Source organism: Petromyzon marinus, chromosome 47, assembly GCF_048934315.1.
Source record: "Petromyzon marinus isolate PM22_M1 ecotype Great Lakes invasive population chromosome 47, UKy_Petmar_22M1.pri1.0, whole genome shotgun sequence".
In the NCBI taxonomy this organism is placed as follows: domain Eukaryota; kingdom Metazoa; phylum Chordata; class Hyperoartia; order Petromyzontiformes; family Petromyzontidae; genus Petromyzon; species Petromyzon marinus.
Genome location: NC_133713.1, coordinates 11,424,202 through 11,438,276, shown reverse-complemented (window position 1 = coordinate 11,438,276; position 14,075 = coordinate 11,424,202). Strand labels below are relative to the sequence as shown.

Below are 14,075 nucleotides of genomic sequence, written 5' to 3'. Positions count from 1 at the left end.
CTACTTTAGCGGTTTTTTTTCTTGCTGTGGTTGTCCCACCTGATGACGATTGCTCGTGTTGTGATCAAAACGTCGTGATCTATTATTTGTCTACCTACGTGACTTTACCGAAAGAACCCAAGAGTACAACAATTTACACAAACAAGACAAAGATCCCCCGTATAGCCTGAACAGACTGTTGGGACAAGGGCTGTTAGCGAGCACCTATAAAGGCCGGTACGGCACACGATGGGAGTGGGTGGCCAACACCACGCACGGCCGCCTTTGTCTCCCCAGTGGCGATGTTTACACACCGCACCAGGTACTCATTTTGAGACTGATCGACCTAGGGGAGGCACAGGACCGGTTCACATAATCGTCACTGATTTTGGCCGTGAACGGGAATCGAACTCGGGATTGCCAGGTTCGTAGCGCAGCGTCGCGCTCACCGCTACACCACCACTTCCCACTCAGAACACAACAACAACAACCGCCATTCGCCACTAAGTGGCGGTGACGTCACCACGACGCTTGTGCCAGGCCATGTGCACCTTGAGGCCACGTGAAGTGTCAAACGCCCGCTGGCAGGAGGTCACGGGGCAGACCCAGGTGCCACGGGGCGACTCAGAACACACACACACTGACACACACACACGTGCAGGCTCACACCAATGAATTCCAACGTCAAAATAAAGGATTTAAGAAATAGGAAAAGCCCTGAAAATTAAGTTGCGTCTTAAGGCGCGATTTAAGGGGGCAGTCAGCGGAGCGAACGTGCAGTGGACGTGAATTCTACAGCCCGGCGGCCACACGACAGATGGCCCGATGGTCACCCGCGATCATCGTGCAGCGACCTCGGCACACGCGGAACGGGGCCAGACTCGGAGGACCGAAGTGTTTACGTTGGGACACAGGTGGTGGTGTGGTGGTGGTGGTGTGTGTGTGGTGGTGTGTGTGTGGTGGTGGTGTGTGTGTGGTGGTGTGTGTGGTGGTGGTGGTGTGTGTGGTGGTGTTGTGTGCGGTGGTGTGTGTGTGGTGTGTGTGTTGTGGTGGTGTGTGTGGTGGTGTGTGTGTGGTGGTGGGGTGTGTGTGTGTGTGGTGGTGTGTGTGTGGTGTGTGTGGTGGTGGTGTGTGTGTGGTGGTGTGTGTGTGGTGGTGGTGTGTGTGTGGTGGTGGTGGTGTGTGTGTGGTGGTGTGTGTGGTGGTGGTGTGTGTGTGGTGGTGGTGTGTGGTGGTGGTGTGTGTGGTGGTGTGTGTGTGGTGGTGTGTGTGGTGGTGTGTGTGTGTGGTGGTGGTGTGTGGTGGTGGTGTGTGTGTGCTGGTGGTGTGTGTGTGGTGGTGTGTGTGCTGGTGGTGTGTGTGGTGGTGGTGTGTGTGTGGTGGTGGTGTGTGTGGTGGTGTGTGTGTGGTGGTGGTGTGTGTGTGTGTGGTGGTGTGTGTGGTGGTGGTGTGTGCTGGTGTGGTGGTGGTGGTGTGTGTGTGGTGGTGGTGTGTGTGTGTGGTGGTGGTGTGTGTGTGGTGGTGGTGTGTGTGTGCTGGTCGTGTGTGTGTGTGGTGGTGTGTGTGTGCTGGTGGTGTGTGTGTGGTGGTGTGTGTGTGGTGGTGTGTGTGTGGTGTGTGTGTGGCGGTGTGTATGTGCTGGTGGTGTGTGTGGTGGTGTGTGTGTGCTGGTGTGTGTGGTGGTGTGTGTGTGCTGGTGGTGTGTGTGGTGGTGGTGTGTGTGGTGGTGTGTGTGTGTTGTGGTGGTGTGTGTGTGGTGGTGTGTGTGGTGGTGGTGTGTGTGGTGGTGTGTGTGTGTGGTGGTGTGTGTGTGTGTGGTGTGTGTACTGGTGGTGTGTGTGGTGGTGTGTGTGGTGGTGTGTCTGTGGTGGTGTGTGGTGGTGGTGCGTGTGTGGTGGTGTGTGTGTGGTGGTGGTGTGTGTGTGGTGGTGGTGTATGTGCTGGTGGTGTGTGTGTGTGGTGGTGTGTGTGCTGGTGTTGTGTGTGTGGTGGTGGTGTGTGTGGTGGTGGTGTGTGTGTGGTGGTGGTGTGTGTGTGTGGTGGTGTGTGTGGTGGTGGTGTGTGCTGGTGTGGTGGTGTGTGTGTGCTGGTGGTGTGTGTGTGCTGGTCGTGTGTGTGTGCTGGTGGTGTGTGTGTGGTGGTGTGTGTGTGTGCTGGTGGTGTGTGTGTGGTGGTGTGTGTGTGGTGGTGTGTGTGGTGTGTGTGTGGTGGTGTGTGGTGGTGGCGGTGTGTGTGTGGTGGTGTGTGGTGGGGTGTGTGTGCTGGTGTGTGTGTGCTGGTGGTGTGTGTGGTGGTGGTGTGTGTGTGGTGGTGGTGTGTGTGTGGTGGTGGTGTGTGTGTGCTGGTGTGTGTGCTGGTGGTGTGTGTGGTGGTGGTGTGGGTGTGTGTGTGTGGTGGTGTGTGTGTGGTGGTGGCGGAGTGTGTGCTGGTGGTGTGTGTGTGCTGGTGTGTGTGTGCTGGTGGTGTGTGTGCTGGTGTGTGGTGGTGGTGTGTGTGGTGGTGGTGTGTGTGTGCCGGTGGTGTGTGTGCTGGTGTGTGTGTGGTGGTGTGTGTGGTGGTGAGTGTGCTGGTGTGTGTGGTGTGTGTGTGCTGGTGGTGTGTGTGGTGGTGTGTGTGCTGGTGGTGTGTGCTGGTGTGTGGTGGTGTGTGCTGGTGTGTGTGTGGTGGTGGTGTGTGTGGTGGTGGTGTGGTAGTGGTGTGTGTGTGGTGGTGTGTGCTGGGGTGTGTGGTGGTGGTGGTGTGGTAGTGGTGTGTGCGCTGTTAGTGGTGGTGTGTGTATACACGAGATCAGCATCGTTGGGGGGGGGCTTGTAGGTGGGGATAAGAATCTCGAACTCTTACTCGCAAACTGAAGCGGCAGCCAATGTCGAGATGCCAGCACGGGGCTCATGCGTCCAGCTGCCGGCGTGCGCATGAACACTGTGGACATCGTGGCAGCCACATGCGGCACGGCGCCACTGGACGTGGCTCGCCGCACCGCACTCGGAGCTCCGCCAGCGGCAGCTCCTGGGCCACCGCCGGGCTTCATCGTCGTCCTCTGCTGTGTTGTTACCCCATCTGTCAACCAGCTAACTCGGAGAATCACCCATCACTCTCGCAAATCAGCTTGACCTCAATCCTTAGACCTGCCATTGATACATTAGCGCCCGTTAAACGATTAACCAACGGGTTCCCCTCTCACGACAAGCGATGGCTTTGAGCAGCAGCTGTTGTATCAAAGTGCAGCAGATGCCGTCTAGAAGCCATCTACACCAACCTTCCTGTTACATCCTGAGAGGTCCTCAATCTAAATCAATTTCACGTTAAAATCTTCTCCCCTGGATTCTCCCACCAGCTAACGCCCTCAAGCATTTAAGCCGATTAATTTGCGATCGTGGTTTCTCACGGTGCTTGCGCCTCTTTCCAGTCCGGTCTTTTTTCCTCCGACACTTAAATCAGGCAGTGACTCCTCCGCTAAAGAAACCTGGTTCTGATCCCGAGGACCCTGCAAACTACCACCATAGCACCAACTTATCAACCTTCTACAACCTCCTTGGAGCGCCTCATCCTTGTCATAACCAATGTCTGCCTCCACCAGTCAGTCTGCCTACTGTCCAGCCCGCTGCACCAAGACTGCGCTTGTCAAGGTCATCGACGAAATCCGAGCTCAAGGCTCTCACCCATTCTGGCCCTCACCCATTTCGGCCCTCACCTGCTTGGGCCCTCACCTGCTTGGGCCCTCCTTTGTCCTGGCCCTCACCCGTTCAGACCCTCACCCGTTCAGACCCTCACTCGTTCAGGGCCTCACCCGTTCAGGGCCTCACCCGTTCGGGGCCTCACCCGTTCAGACCCTCACCCGTTCAGACCCTCACCCGTTCAGACCCTCACCCGTTCGGGGCCTCACCCGTTCGGGGCCTCACCCGTTCAGACCCTCACCCGTTCAGACCCTCACCCGTTCAGGCCCTCACCCGTTCAGACCCTCACCCGTTCAGACCCTCACTCGTTCAGACCCTCACCCGTTCAGACCCTCACCCGTTCAGACCCTCACCCGTTCAGGGCCTCACCCGTTCAGACCCTCACCCGTTCAGGGCCTCACCCGTTCAGACCCTCACCCGTTCAGGCCCTCACCCGTTCAGACCCTCACTCGTTCAGACCCTCACCCGTTCAGACCCTCACCCGTTCAGACCCTCACCCGTTCAGGCCCTCACCCGTTCAGACCCTCACCCGTTCAGACCCTCACCCGTTCAGGCCCTCACCCGTTCAGACCCTCACTCGTTCAGACCCTCACCCGTTCAGACCCTCACCCGTTCAGACCCTCACCCGTTCAGACCCTCACCCGTTCAGACCCTCACCCGTTCGGGGCCTCACCCGTTCGGGGCCTCACCCGTTCAGACCCTCACCCGTTCAGACCCTCACCCGTTCAGACCCTCACCCGTTCAGACCCTCACCCGTTCAGACCCTCACCCGTTCAGACCCTCACCCGTTCAGGCCCTCACCCGTTCAGACCCTCACCCGTTCGGGGCCTCACCCGTTCAGACCCTCACCCGTTCAGACCCTCACCCGTTCAGACCCTCACCCGTTCAGGCCCTCACCCGTTCAGACCCTCACCCGTTCGGGGCCTCACCCGTTCAGACCCTCACCCGTTCAGACCCTCACCCGTTCAGACCCTCACCCGTTCAGACCCTCACCCGTTCGGGGCCTCACCCGTTCAGTCCGGCGTACAAAGGACTTTAATCTGTGACTCCGTGCCGCCGAGTTCTCGATCAGAATATTTCAAACAATGCGTCCTATTCGTGAATTATGCGAACTCTATGAATTGTTTTGTTATTATTGATATTATTTATGAACAGGCTGTAAACAAATGTCGAGGACACTCATTTCCCTGCAATAGCAGCATGCGCAGTGCTGGTTTGCTAGCCGAGTTGCCCTTCAGAGAGAGATTTACATGATTGAAATGAGCGTTTTTCATCTACTCCTTCCCAGCTTTTTTCAATGTGTTTTTTTGTGTGTATAAAATCACATATCATCATCATCCACGTATTGTGTAAGATAAAAAATGTTGCCATACAATACATTTTACAATCATCACTTTCTCGAATAACCAGTAAATCATGGAAGTATGAACTGCGCAAAAGGCCATTTGAAGAGATAGTTCCATTATATACAGGATGGTCCAGCTGTCTTTTCACCCACGTTTAATTCTCTAAAACGTAATATTTTTGAAAGCAAGGTTTATTTAAAGCAGAAAATGAATATGCGAAGGAATTTTTTTGGGGTCAATTAATTGGGGGTCACCAGACATCCGGACCACCCTGTACAGTATTCTCCGCAATAATCTGAAACCCCTCGGCTCCTGCATGTGTGCATAGACTCCACGTATATGTACTCCATGCGTATATATTGCAGTATGAACGTACATTCACGTAATTCCAGCACCTTTGTTGCTGCATAACTACAGTGCTATATGTATGTTGGCCAGTATATGTAAGTAACTACGTGCAGCATTACACAGACACTGTACAGTATGTGCGATTCACCTTATTTGCATACGCCCACGAATTGAACAGCACCAGAGCTTTGTATTCCAACAATTCTTAGCGAACATTTGAATCTACACATTGGCACAACTACGGCACAAAGATTCCAAACAAGGGTGAAATACAAAAGTCTAAAATGCACTTACCAACATGAACACAAATCCTCATCATCATCACAGCGTTTAACAACATGAACACAAATTCTCATCATCATCACAGCGTTTACCAACATGAACACAAATCCTCATCATCATCATCACAGCGTTTCTCAACCGTCATTTAACAATCGCGTTGCCGGCTGGTTAAAATCCCAACGCACTCCAAAAATCAAACAGATCTTAACTTGAAAGCTGCGGCACCGAGGATGCGTGTTCTGTGCAGTCCAACATTGATTGGTGTTCTACCTACATTATCGAGAGCGAAAACCTTTAATTGATTTTAAACAGTGCCCTCATTTTTACAACGACATCACAACAACCGATCTCTTTATCTCGTACGAGAGTCTAAATGTCGTTTTGTACCCTGACACGTGAGTGCATATGATTAGTCTCTCCCCCTTGTAAGTACAACTAAGCATTGATGTCAGCCCTCTTCTTCTGCGTCCAGCAGAGCCACCTGGCCGATTAACGAGGCCTCCTCCGCCTCACCACACGCACATTCACTCCTCGCAGCTCCGTGTAAGGAATGAGAATACACTCGACACATTCGTCACTAACACTGTGGCCTTAAAAGGAAGAATATCTCATAGGTGGCATTTCGGGCAGTGGCCTTTCTCCATAACAACACAAACTAAGCAGCAGAATCCTTCACTCGTCTTCAGAGGGGGGCCACTTTCGCCGATAAGACGACGACGTCGGTGTGAGGGCTGCCACACCGCCTGCAAGTGTTGTTCTCACTGTTTGTGTGTTGCAGGGGCCGCACTAAAGGCGACCAGGGGCCACCAGTGCGGGCCTTGCAATTAAGAACACTGGGCCAGAGAGACAGAGTTGAGGACAATAGATGGAGATGTTTACACCATGGGGCCCAATGTGAATTAAACTTAAGAATGTTTTTTCCTGATGACCAGTTTTAAAATTGTGCATATGAATAATGATACTATTAGTAGCTATCGTGTAACAAACAAACCCTTCAATAATCTAAAATGTATAACTAAAGAAGCTTATTTGTATGAGTCGAATCATAGAAGGGCTATTGCGCAAAACATCTCCTTATATGTACGTTTCCTTTTAAGGCCATACAGTTATTGACAAACTAGCTTTTTGCCCGTCCAATGACGGATGTGCTGCAGTAAATCTGGAACTTGCAAGCCAAAAGCAGACCGCGACGTGATATTCATCGCATCAATTCGTGTGCAATTTGTAAGGGCGTGGTGACACAGACCTATTTCATTTAAAGGTTATAATCCCTTGTTTATCATGACGTCCTTTTTACTTCGATGTCTCAATAGCGTTACGGAGATCGCGTGACGTGAGGGTTCTACCTTCGTAGTGAGGGTTGTAAGTTGATGCTGAGGAGGGGGGAGGAGGTGCCTCGGCCCCCCATGTGGAGTGACGTCACCCGCTAATTATTATTAATGGAGGGGAGGTGTCCATTTGGAGGACGTCACCTGCGCATGATTATTAATGAGGGGGGGTCCTCCATGCATAGTGACGTCACCCGCTCATGATTATTAATGAGGGGGGCTGGTCAACGCAGCAGCATCACCAATCTCTTACAATCGTACCAGCGCTCTCCACAAATCATCAGCGCGCGTTTATCAATCATGTGGCGTGTGCAATACGTAACGTTCATCGGAATTCACCAAGGCAACGGGGGACGCCACGTCAGGTTCCAAGCCGGCACGTCGGCGAATTTGTTCGGGACGACGCCATGAAGGGGATGTACGGAGACCGCACCTGGCCGGGATGGCGAGCCGTGCGGCTCATGGTTTTCAAGTGTGGTCACCACCCATTCCTTCAAACGTGACCAAACAGTCGCGTACGCTTAGAGCGTGTAACCACTTCAGTTTCCACTGCGAAGGGAGAGCACGGCCGTGCTGAACGTGGAAAGGCGTACGTACGACGGTGGGTCGCGGAGGGGGAGCTGCAGTTTCCAGCGCTCGGCTAGAGCGTCTCGTGCGCGGGGAATCTGTAACACGCCACGTTCATGCAGCCCCCGGTCACTTTGTGCGTGGCGGCACGACCTTTGGGGTACCGTGGCTCCCAGCACTTCCACGCGCCTGCTAGGGGGAGGCCCAGGGCCGCCGGCAGCAGGGCCAGAGATGGGTCGTCAGACACCGACAGCTGAAGTTCGAACAGCGATCTCAGCTCGCCCAGCTCGACTCCCAAAAGGGTAACTCCTGACTGGCAGTTTTCAGAAAGGTCCAAGACTTGCAGTGTCCCCTCGAGACCCCGGAAGGTTCCTCTGGAAAAGTGTACATCCGGAGCGAGGTTACGGAGGGATAGGTGTGTGAGGTCCCTGAGGTGAAAAAAGGCTGACTGTCGGAGTCGAGTTATGGGGTTTGAGTCCAGGCTGAGGTATTGTAGGTCTGGTAGGTGTCTCAGAAGTTCCGGTGGTGGCGCCTCCATGAGAGCATTTGCAGCCAGGTTGAGACTTCGTATGTGCAGCGTTCCAGCAGGAGCACCACCACCACCACCCCCTCCTCCCTTTCGCTTCAGGGCGCTGATCCGATTGTGGGACAGGTCAAGGGACAGCCTCTGAACCCCAATCACCGGCAGGTCCGCTTCGAACGCGCTCAGGTCGAACTCGTCCGACAGGGCGTTGTGGCTCAGGTCGATTGTGGACAACGGAGCCCTCTCGAAGGCGCCCGCGTCCACCTGCCCCACGGCGTTGTAGCTCAGATCCAGCGCGTCCAGGTAGCGCAGCCTGGAGAAGGTGCCCTTGTGCAGGCGCTTCACGCCGTTGTGACTGAGGTTGAGAGCCAGCAGGGTCGTGTAACCGGGTCCGCCTGGGTTCACCGTCGGGCCCAGGTGGTTGTCCACCAGCGAGAGGTGCGTCGTGGTCAGAGGCAGAGTGGCGGGGAAGTCCCGCAGTCCTGACGACGAGCAGTCGACACGCGTCAGGCTGTAGCTGGAGAAGCGGCCGTAGCTGTCGAGGTGACACGCGCAGCCGTTGGGACACGACGGGCCCGTGTTGGCGCCCATGGGCGCCAACGCCGGCCAGGTGAGGCACAGGAGGAGCAGCAGCGGCAGGAGGGGGCAGGCTGGGCGCCGGCCTGCAGGAGGCATGGTGATGGTGGCTCAGGGAGGAGCGGGCCAAGGTGCTGGGGATGAGATGAATGTCCAAGTGAGCTTTGCTGTCCGGGTGCATTGGGCAACGTTGTCAGTCACGTTGTCATCGTCGTCGTCCCTAGCAGGAGCAGCAGTAGCGTTGTTGGTAGCAGTTGATTCTGCAGTACCAACAGCGGCAGCAGCAGTGGCATCATCAGCAGTAGCAAAGGAACAATCGCAACAGCTTTCATCTTTAATAGCAGCAGCAGCCATAGCATCAGCAATATTTGACAGTAATAGCTATATCATCGCCATCACCGTGTGTTTGACGGGTTTATGTGTTACGTAAAAACATGTTCATAATTTACAGCCATTTGTCATTCCACTGCTGGATGAAGTCCTCCTCATGCCGTATTGGTCTCGGGGGTTTATCAATCATACTTCACCCAAGTGGTCCAGGGGGGCAAAACTCAGGACCGGTTCGGACTCTCACTCGTCGATGATGTTAGCAGTGGCCGGGATTCTGGCTTTGTGGGCTCTGCGTTTATAATGAATTTGAGTGAAACTGCTGACCCACCACCACCACTCTCTGAACAGCAGCATTGTGTCACACCGATAGTCACCTTTACATAGATGTACACACACGTGCGTAGTAGTCGAGTGTGTGCCAAAGCCACGGGCATCGCATAAATGTCAGGATAGTTATTATTATTTTAACATAAACACCGCCTTGATCTTTTGTGAGAGAAAAGTGTGTAATTGTTTCACGATTAAGAGCTAAATGCGCGTGCAAAGGAAGTTTACGATTGTAGTAAAATGTTTACATTATCCGAGTGACTCAACTTTTAAACATTGTTATAAATGCGGGAACAACTAAAGTTTTGACAATTAGACATTTATTCGGGTCGACAACGTAATATTTTCTGAACACAAAAGACAACTAAATGGTTGTCTTTTGTGAGCCACTGATTCGGGAGCCACGGGTTTTAACTAATCTGTGCTCTGCCCACTTCGAGTTAGAGAGACATCTCAGTTATATTACAACTTTACACACATTTAAATAGACTTTGTGTTCAGTGCGATGCATACTCACCGGGTCACAGGGTTGCTTCAACGCCAGCACGTCTGTGTTGCTACGCTCTAAGGCTGTATATGCTACTTTATACTTCTGTGTATGTACCGTATGTTTAACTTCTTTCGCACCGTACGTAGCCAACCGTGCTAATCGGAGTGGCCTTGACCCTGGCCAATCAATAACTGGGTTTTAAGTTTTGAAAACAGCGGTTGTTTAACTTTCATTTCCATATACAACTATCTTCCTCCGTATTTGTCTCTCTGCCTGTCTGTCTGTATGCCGATCATTCTATTGAGCTGCTGCTGTATTCCCTTCCTTCTCATTATCTGCGTAACTTTTGTACTGTTTGTAAGTCCGTTAATCTATTTTTCCAAGTTTTGTCGACCTGCATGCCTCTGCGTGTCTATCTATAATGCTGTTCGTCGTCGTTCTGCTTGTTAGGGCTGTCTATCTGCCTACCTATCATCTTGTCTTGCTGTCCGTCCGTCCGTCTTGCACCTTCACTTTAGAAGAATCGCCTTCGCAGGAAGGAACTCTTGTGTGTGGGGGTGGCAGGGGTCTCTCTCCGTCTCTCTCCGTGTGCCCTCTGTGGAGTGTGGCGGCGTGCAGAGTGAAGAAGCCCACACACGTGGTGATGGGTGGGACACCCACTGTTACGTCAACACAACTCGGGGAGGAGGATGTGGTGGAGTGTGTGGCTCTCCACAGTGTGTGTGTGCCTACAGTTAGACGCATCAAAGGCAGTGTTGCACGTGGTTTTTTTTGGTGCGTTTAAATGTTGGGGCAGACCATTATGTGGGCGTGTGAGCCTGCCTTGCTTGCACATTAAAATATAAACGTTACTGGCACATATACACAAATGTGTATAACTTACAGGCCGTTCTCGTTTGACCTGAGGCCAGTGTGGTTAGCGATCACCTATTAAGGGCAGGCAAGTCAGGCCAGAGAGGGCGGGGTGGCCGGAACACCACGCGTAGCCCTTGCAGGCTGTTGGGGCAAGGGCTGTTGGGGCAAGGGCTGTTGGGGTAAGGGCTGTTGGGGTAAGGGCTGTTGGGGCAAGGGCTGTTGGGGTAAGGGCTGTTGAGGCAAGGGCTGTTGGGGCAAGGGCTGTTGGGGTAAGGGCTGTTGGGGCAAGGGCTGTTGGGGTAAGGGCTGTTGGGGCAAGGGCTGTTGGGGCAAGAGCTGTTGGGGCAAGGGCTGTTGGGGTAAGGGCTGCTGGTGTAAAGGCTGCTGGGGCAAGGGCTGTTGGGGCAAGGGCTGCTGGGGTAAAGGCTGCTGGGGTAAGGGCTGCTGGGGCAAGGGCTGTTGGGGTAAGGGCTGTTGGGGCAAGGGCTGTTGGGGCAAGGGCTGCTGGGGTAAGGGCTGCTGGGGCAAGGGCTGTTGGGGTAAGGGCTGTTGGGGCAAGGGCTGTTGGGGCAAGGGCTGCTGTTAGCGAGCACCTCAGTTTCGTTTACTTGGTATAGCCCTGTGAGCCATTCGGCTCTTGAATCGGGTGCAACCGCAACAAACAAACGAACAAGAAAAACATCTTAAAGTGACTATGTGTGACTGTGCAAACAGAAAATCCATGAAAAAACAGCAAAATATTCCTGAAAAAAGCACCGTGTACACCAACGCTGTGTGCAAAAAAAATCCCAGTGGGATGCAAGTCAAACAACAACAACAACCACAAGACAACTTAGATTAAGGTCATCAGTCTAACTCCGTACTACAACAAACATGTCCAAACCAAAAAAACCTATGAAGCAACACAAAGGGGGTGGCCAGCACCACGCCCGGCCACCTTTGTCTCCCTAGTGGCGATGTCTACACTCAAGGCTGAGTCGATCTAGGCGAGGCCCTGCGCTAACCACTAACGCTGCCGCTCCCCGTGTTTGACCCACAGCACGGGACTCAACTCACAAATACAAACAACAACACGCAGAACGCCGCCGCCTTTGAAGTGTTTAAGACGTGGGCAGTCGAGTTAATGCTAAACCACCAGGACACAAACACACCCGGCAACAGATGTGGCCTCATGTTCCTTTGCCGAACGTGCAGATAATTAATTTGGCACATTGAGCTGTGTTGAGACGTGTGGGAGGCTACCATCAGTGGCGAGCGACATTTCAACAGGGCTTCACCCCCTTTAGACCAACAAACCCGCCAGACAACAGTAGCGACCCATCACTGTCGAACCGTCTTGCACGTATGTTGGGGTGCGGCCGATGTGGACTCAGCTGGTGTAAACCCAGTCCCGACCGCAAATCTCGCTTCAAACCACGTCTTTCTCTAGCCCGTGCCGTGCCAATTCAATAACATCACCACCACCACACCAGTCACCTACGACCGAATCACCACACCCCCCCCCCCCTGAATTGCGACGACTGCCGTCAAATCTTGGGACGCTGAACTTGGGAATGAAGAGTTCTAGATCGCGTTTGAACGGCGGTGGGTCACGACATGAGCATACCCGCAGTGATTCAGGCTGCGGGCCAGTTCCTGTGGATCCTCGTAGCACAAGTAGCTACACATGTAGTAGCCACGAGGCCTACACGTGTAGCAGCCACGAGGCCTACACGGGGCCTACACGTGTGGCAGCCACGAGGCCTACACGGGGCCTACACGTGTTGTAACTACGAGGCCCCGCACTATCAAAAGCCTTCGGCTTTTATGAACGACTGGGTGTTTAAGGTTAGCGATTTGTCGTATTATCTGGCTGTATACTGTATAGCAAATGAAAAAATACGATTACTATGCAAGTTAAAAATGTTTTTTAATATCCATGTATTTTTGTCTATTTAGGGCCCCTTTATAACATCACATGCTACAGGCCCCGAACTAGCTTAATCCTACACTGTTGCGGGGGTGGGCAGCAGAAGAGAATGTATTGGTTGTGTCGTCATTGGTTGTGTCCTCATTGGTTGTGTCGTCATTGGTTGTGTCCTCATTGGTTGTGTCCTCATTGGTTGTGTCGTCATTGGTTGTGTCCTCATTGGTTGTGTCCTCATTGGTTGTGTCGTCATTGGTTGTGTCCTCATTGGTTGTGTCGTCATACTGTGCACCCATGCGTGGACGCTCCGTCACCTTCACCCACCGGCAATGGCTAGGCCTGGGGAAGTTGTGCCTTTATAAGGGAAATTAAATAATTGTTAAGCTGTTGCAGAGACGTCTATTCCAAGACGTTTTGGCCAGCGTGAAAGAGTAGGCCAAAATACTCTCGAGGGGCTCGCTGTCAAAAGAGCTGCCTCTGGTGGAGGCTCTCGCCAGTCGTGGCGTGAGCTAGCCGTTGCAGGGGCTGCGCCTTTGCCTTCATGTACAGGGGTGGTCCAGATGTCTTGTGGCCTCCCCCATTACATTTTTCTAAAACTTAATATTTTTTCGGAAGTTTTATATATATAAACGCATATGCAAAGGAAATGCTTAAGGGCCCAATTCATTGGGGGGGCGGGTCACAAGACATATGAACCACCCTGTACTATGCATTAACCACGATCGCATTGTGCAATTGAATTTAACAAACGCATGGATCATGTGTTGTATGGAATACAATAAATGGGTCCGCACGCCCTCCCTGTATAAACTGTGAATAACAAAGAGGCCGACGCGTGCGGGCTTCCGTAACTTAGCCGAACGCGTTTGCTAAATAAAAAAAATCGACTGCGATTTGGAGCGCGAAAGCTTAAATTTTAACTCTTAAAGGTAAACAATGCCGCCAGCTACGGGGGTCGATGAAATGTACATCGACAACATCGACGAGTTCATTGACGACGAGAGCAGAATCGTGAGTGGACGCTCCGTTTGACAAATCAAAAGGAAACGTAAATGAATATTTTAAGCGAATAGGCCGCACGCCTGTGCAGCCTAGCGCCTGGGGCCTACTGCTAGTGTCCGTTTTAAGTTACGCTTGTGCATAATCTGTTAAATGATTACAACATTTTTACTTTGACGTGGTTTGAAAACAAAAAATGTGAATTTGCACTGGATTGCATTTCGTGTGCCTAAGTAAAGCGTTATGGATGCGTTTTATTGCAGTTTGTTGATGCCTGAAAAGTCACGTTAACCAGTAAACTTTGTTAATTGTGTAAACAGGACTGTAATCGTATTAATGGTAGTCATATACTGTATCTATTCGCATAGTGATGATACGCAGACGTCTCACATTGTTATTCAGATCGGTATCAAACTGGTTTTAATGCTTCGATTGAAAGCTTTCGTGACTGCAATGATTCATCTTCTTTGGTTCTTTCGGTAAAGTCACGTAGAATGAGAATAAAATAATAAATTGATAAAATAAAATAACACAATATTCTCACG

The 14,075-nt window shown here is 52.2% G+C and overlaps 2 protein-coding genes across 9 annotated transcripts in view; one reads left to right on the top strand and one right to left on the bottom strand.

Moving 5' to 3' along the window:
• Positions 1-4,670: 4,670 nt before the first annotated feature.
• The window catches only part of TSKU (tsukushi, small leucine rich proteoglycan), a 10,321-nt gene continuing 916 nt past the window's right edge, over positions 4,671-14,075 (bottom strand). Inside the window, exons 1-3 of one of the 6 annotated variants that reach the window (XM_076074397.1) lie at positions 12,232-12,801; positions 9,798-10,365; positions 4,671-8,757 (exon numbers count right to left, since the gene is read on the bottom strand). In XM_076074397.1, coding sequence (XP_075930512.1) covers positions 7,598-8,722 — 1,125 coding nt within the window. In that variant the 5' untranslated portion in view covers positions 8,723-8,757; positions 9,798-10,365; positions 12,232-12,801 and the 3' untranslated portion in view covers positions 4,671-7,597. The other 5 variants (XM_076074400.1, XM_076074399.1, XR_012947062.1 and 2 more) reach the window with 5 other exon arrangements.
• The window catches only part of POLD3 (DNA polymerase delta 3, accessory subunit), a 27,414-nt gene continuing 26,412 nt past the window's right edge, over positions 13,074-14,075 (top strand). For all 3 annotated transcript variants that reach the window (XM_032972057.2, XM_032972056.2, XM_032972054.2), the window contains exon 1: positions 13,074-13,542. In XM_032972057.2, the coding sequence (XP_032827948.2) occupies positions 13,490-13,542 (53 nt within the window). In that variant the 5' untranslated portion in view covers positions 13,074-13,489. The remainder of the gene's footprint in view (positions 13,543-14,075) is intronic.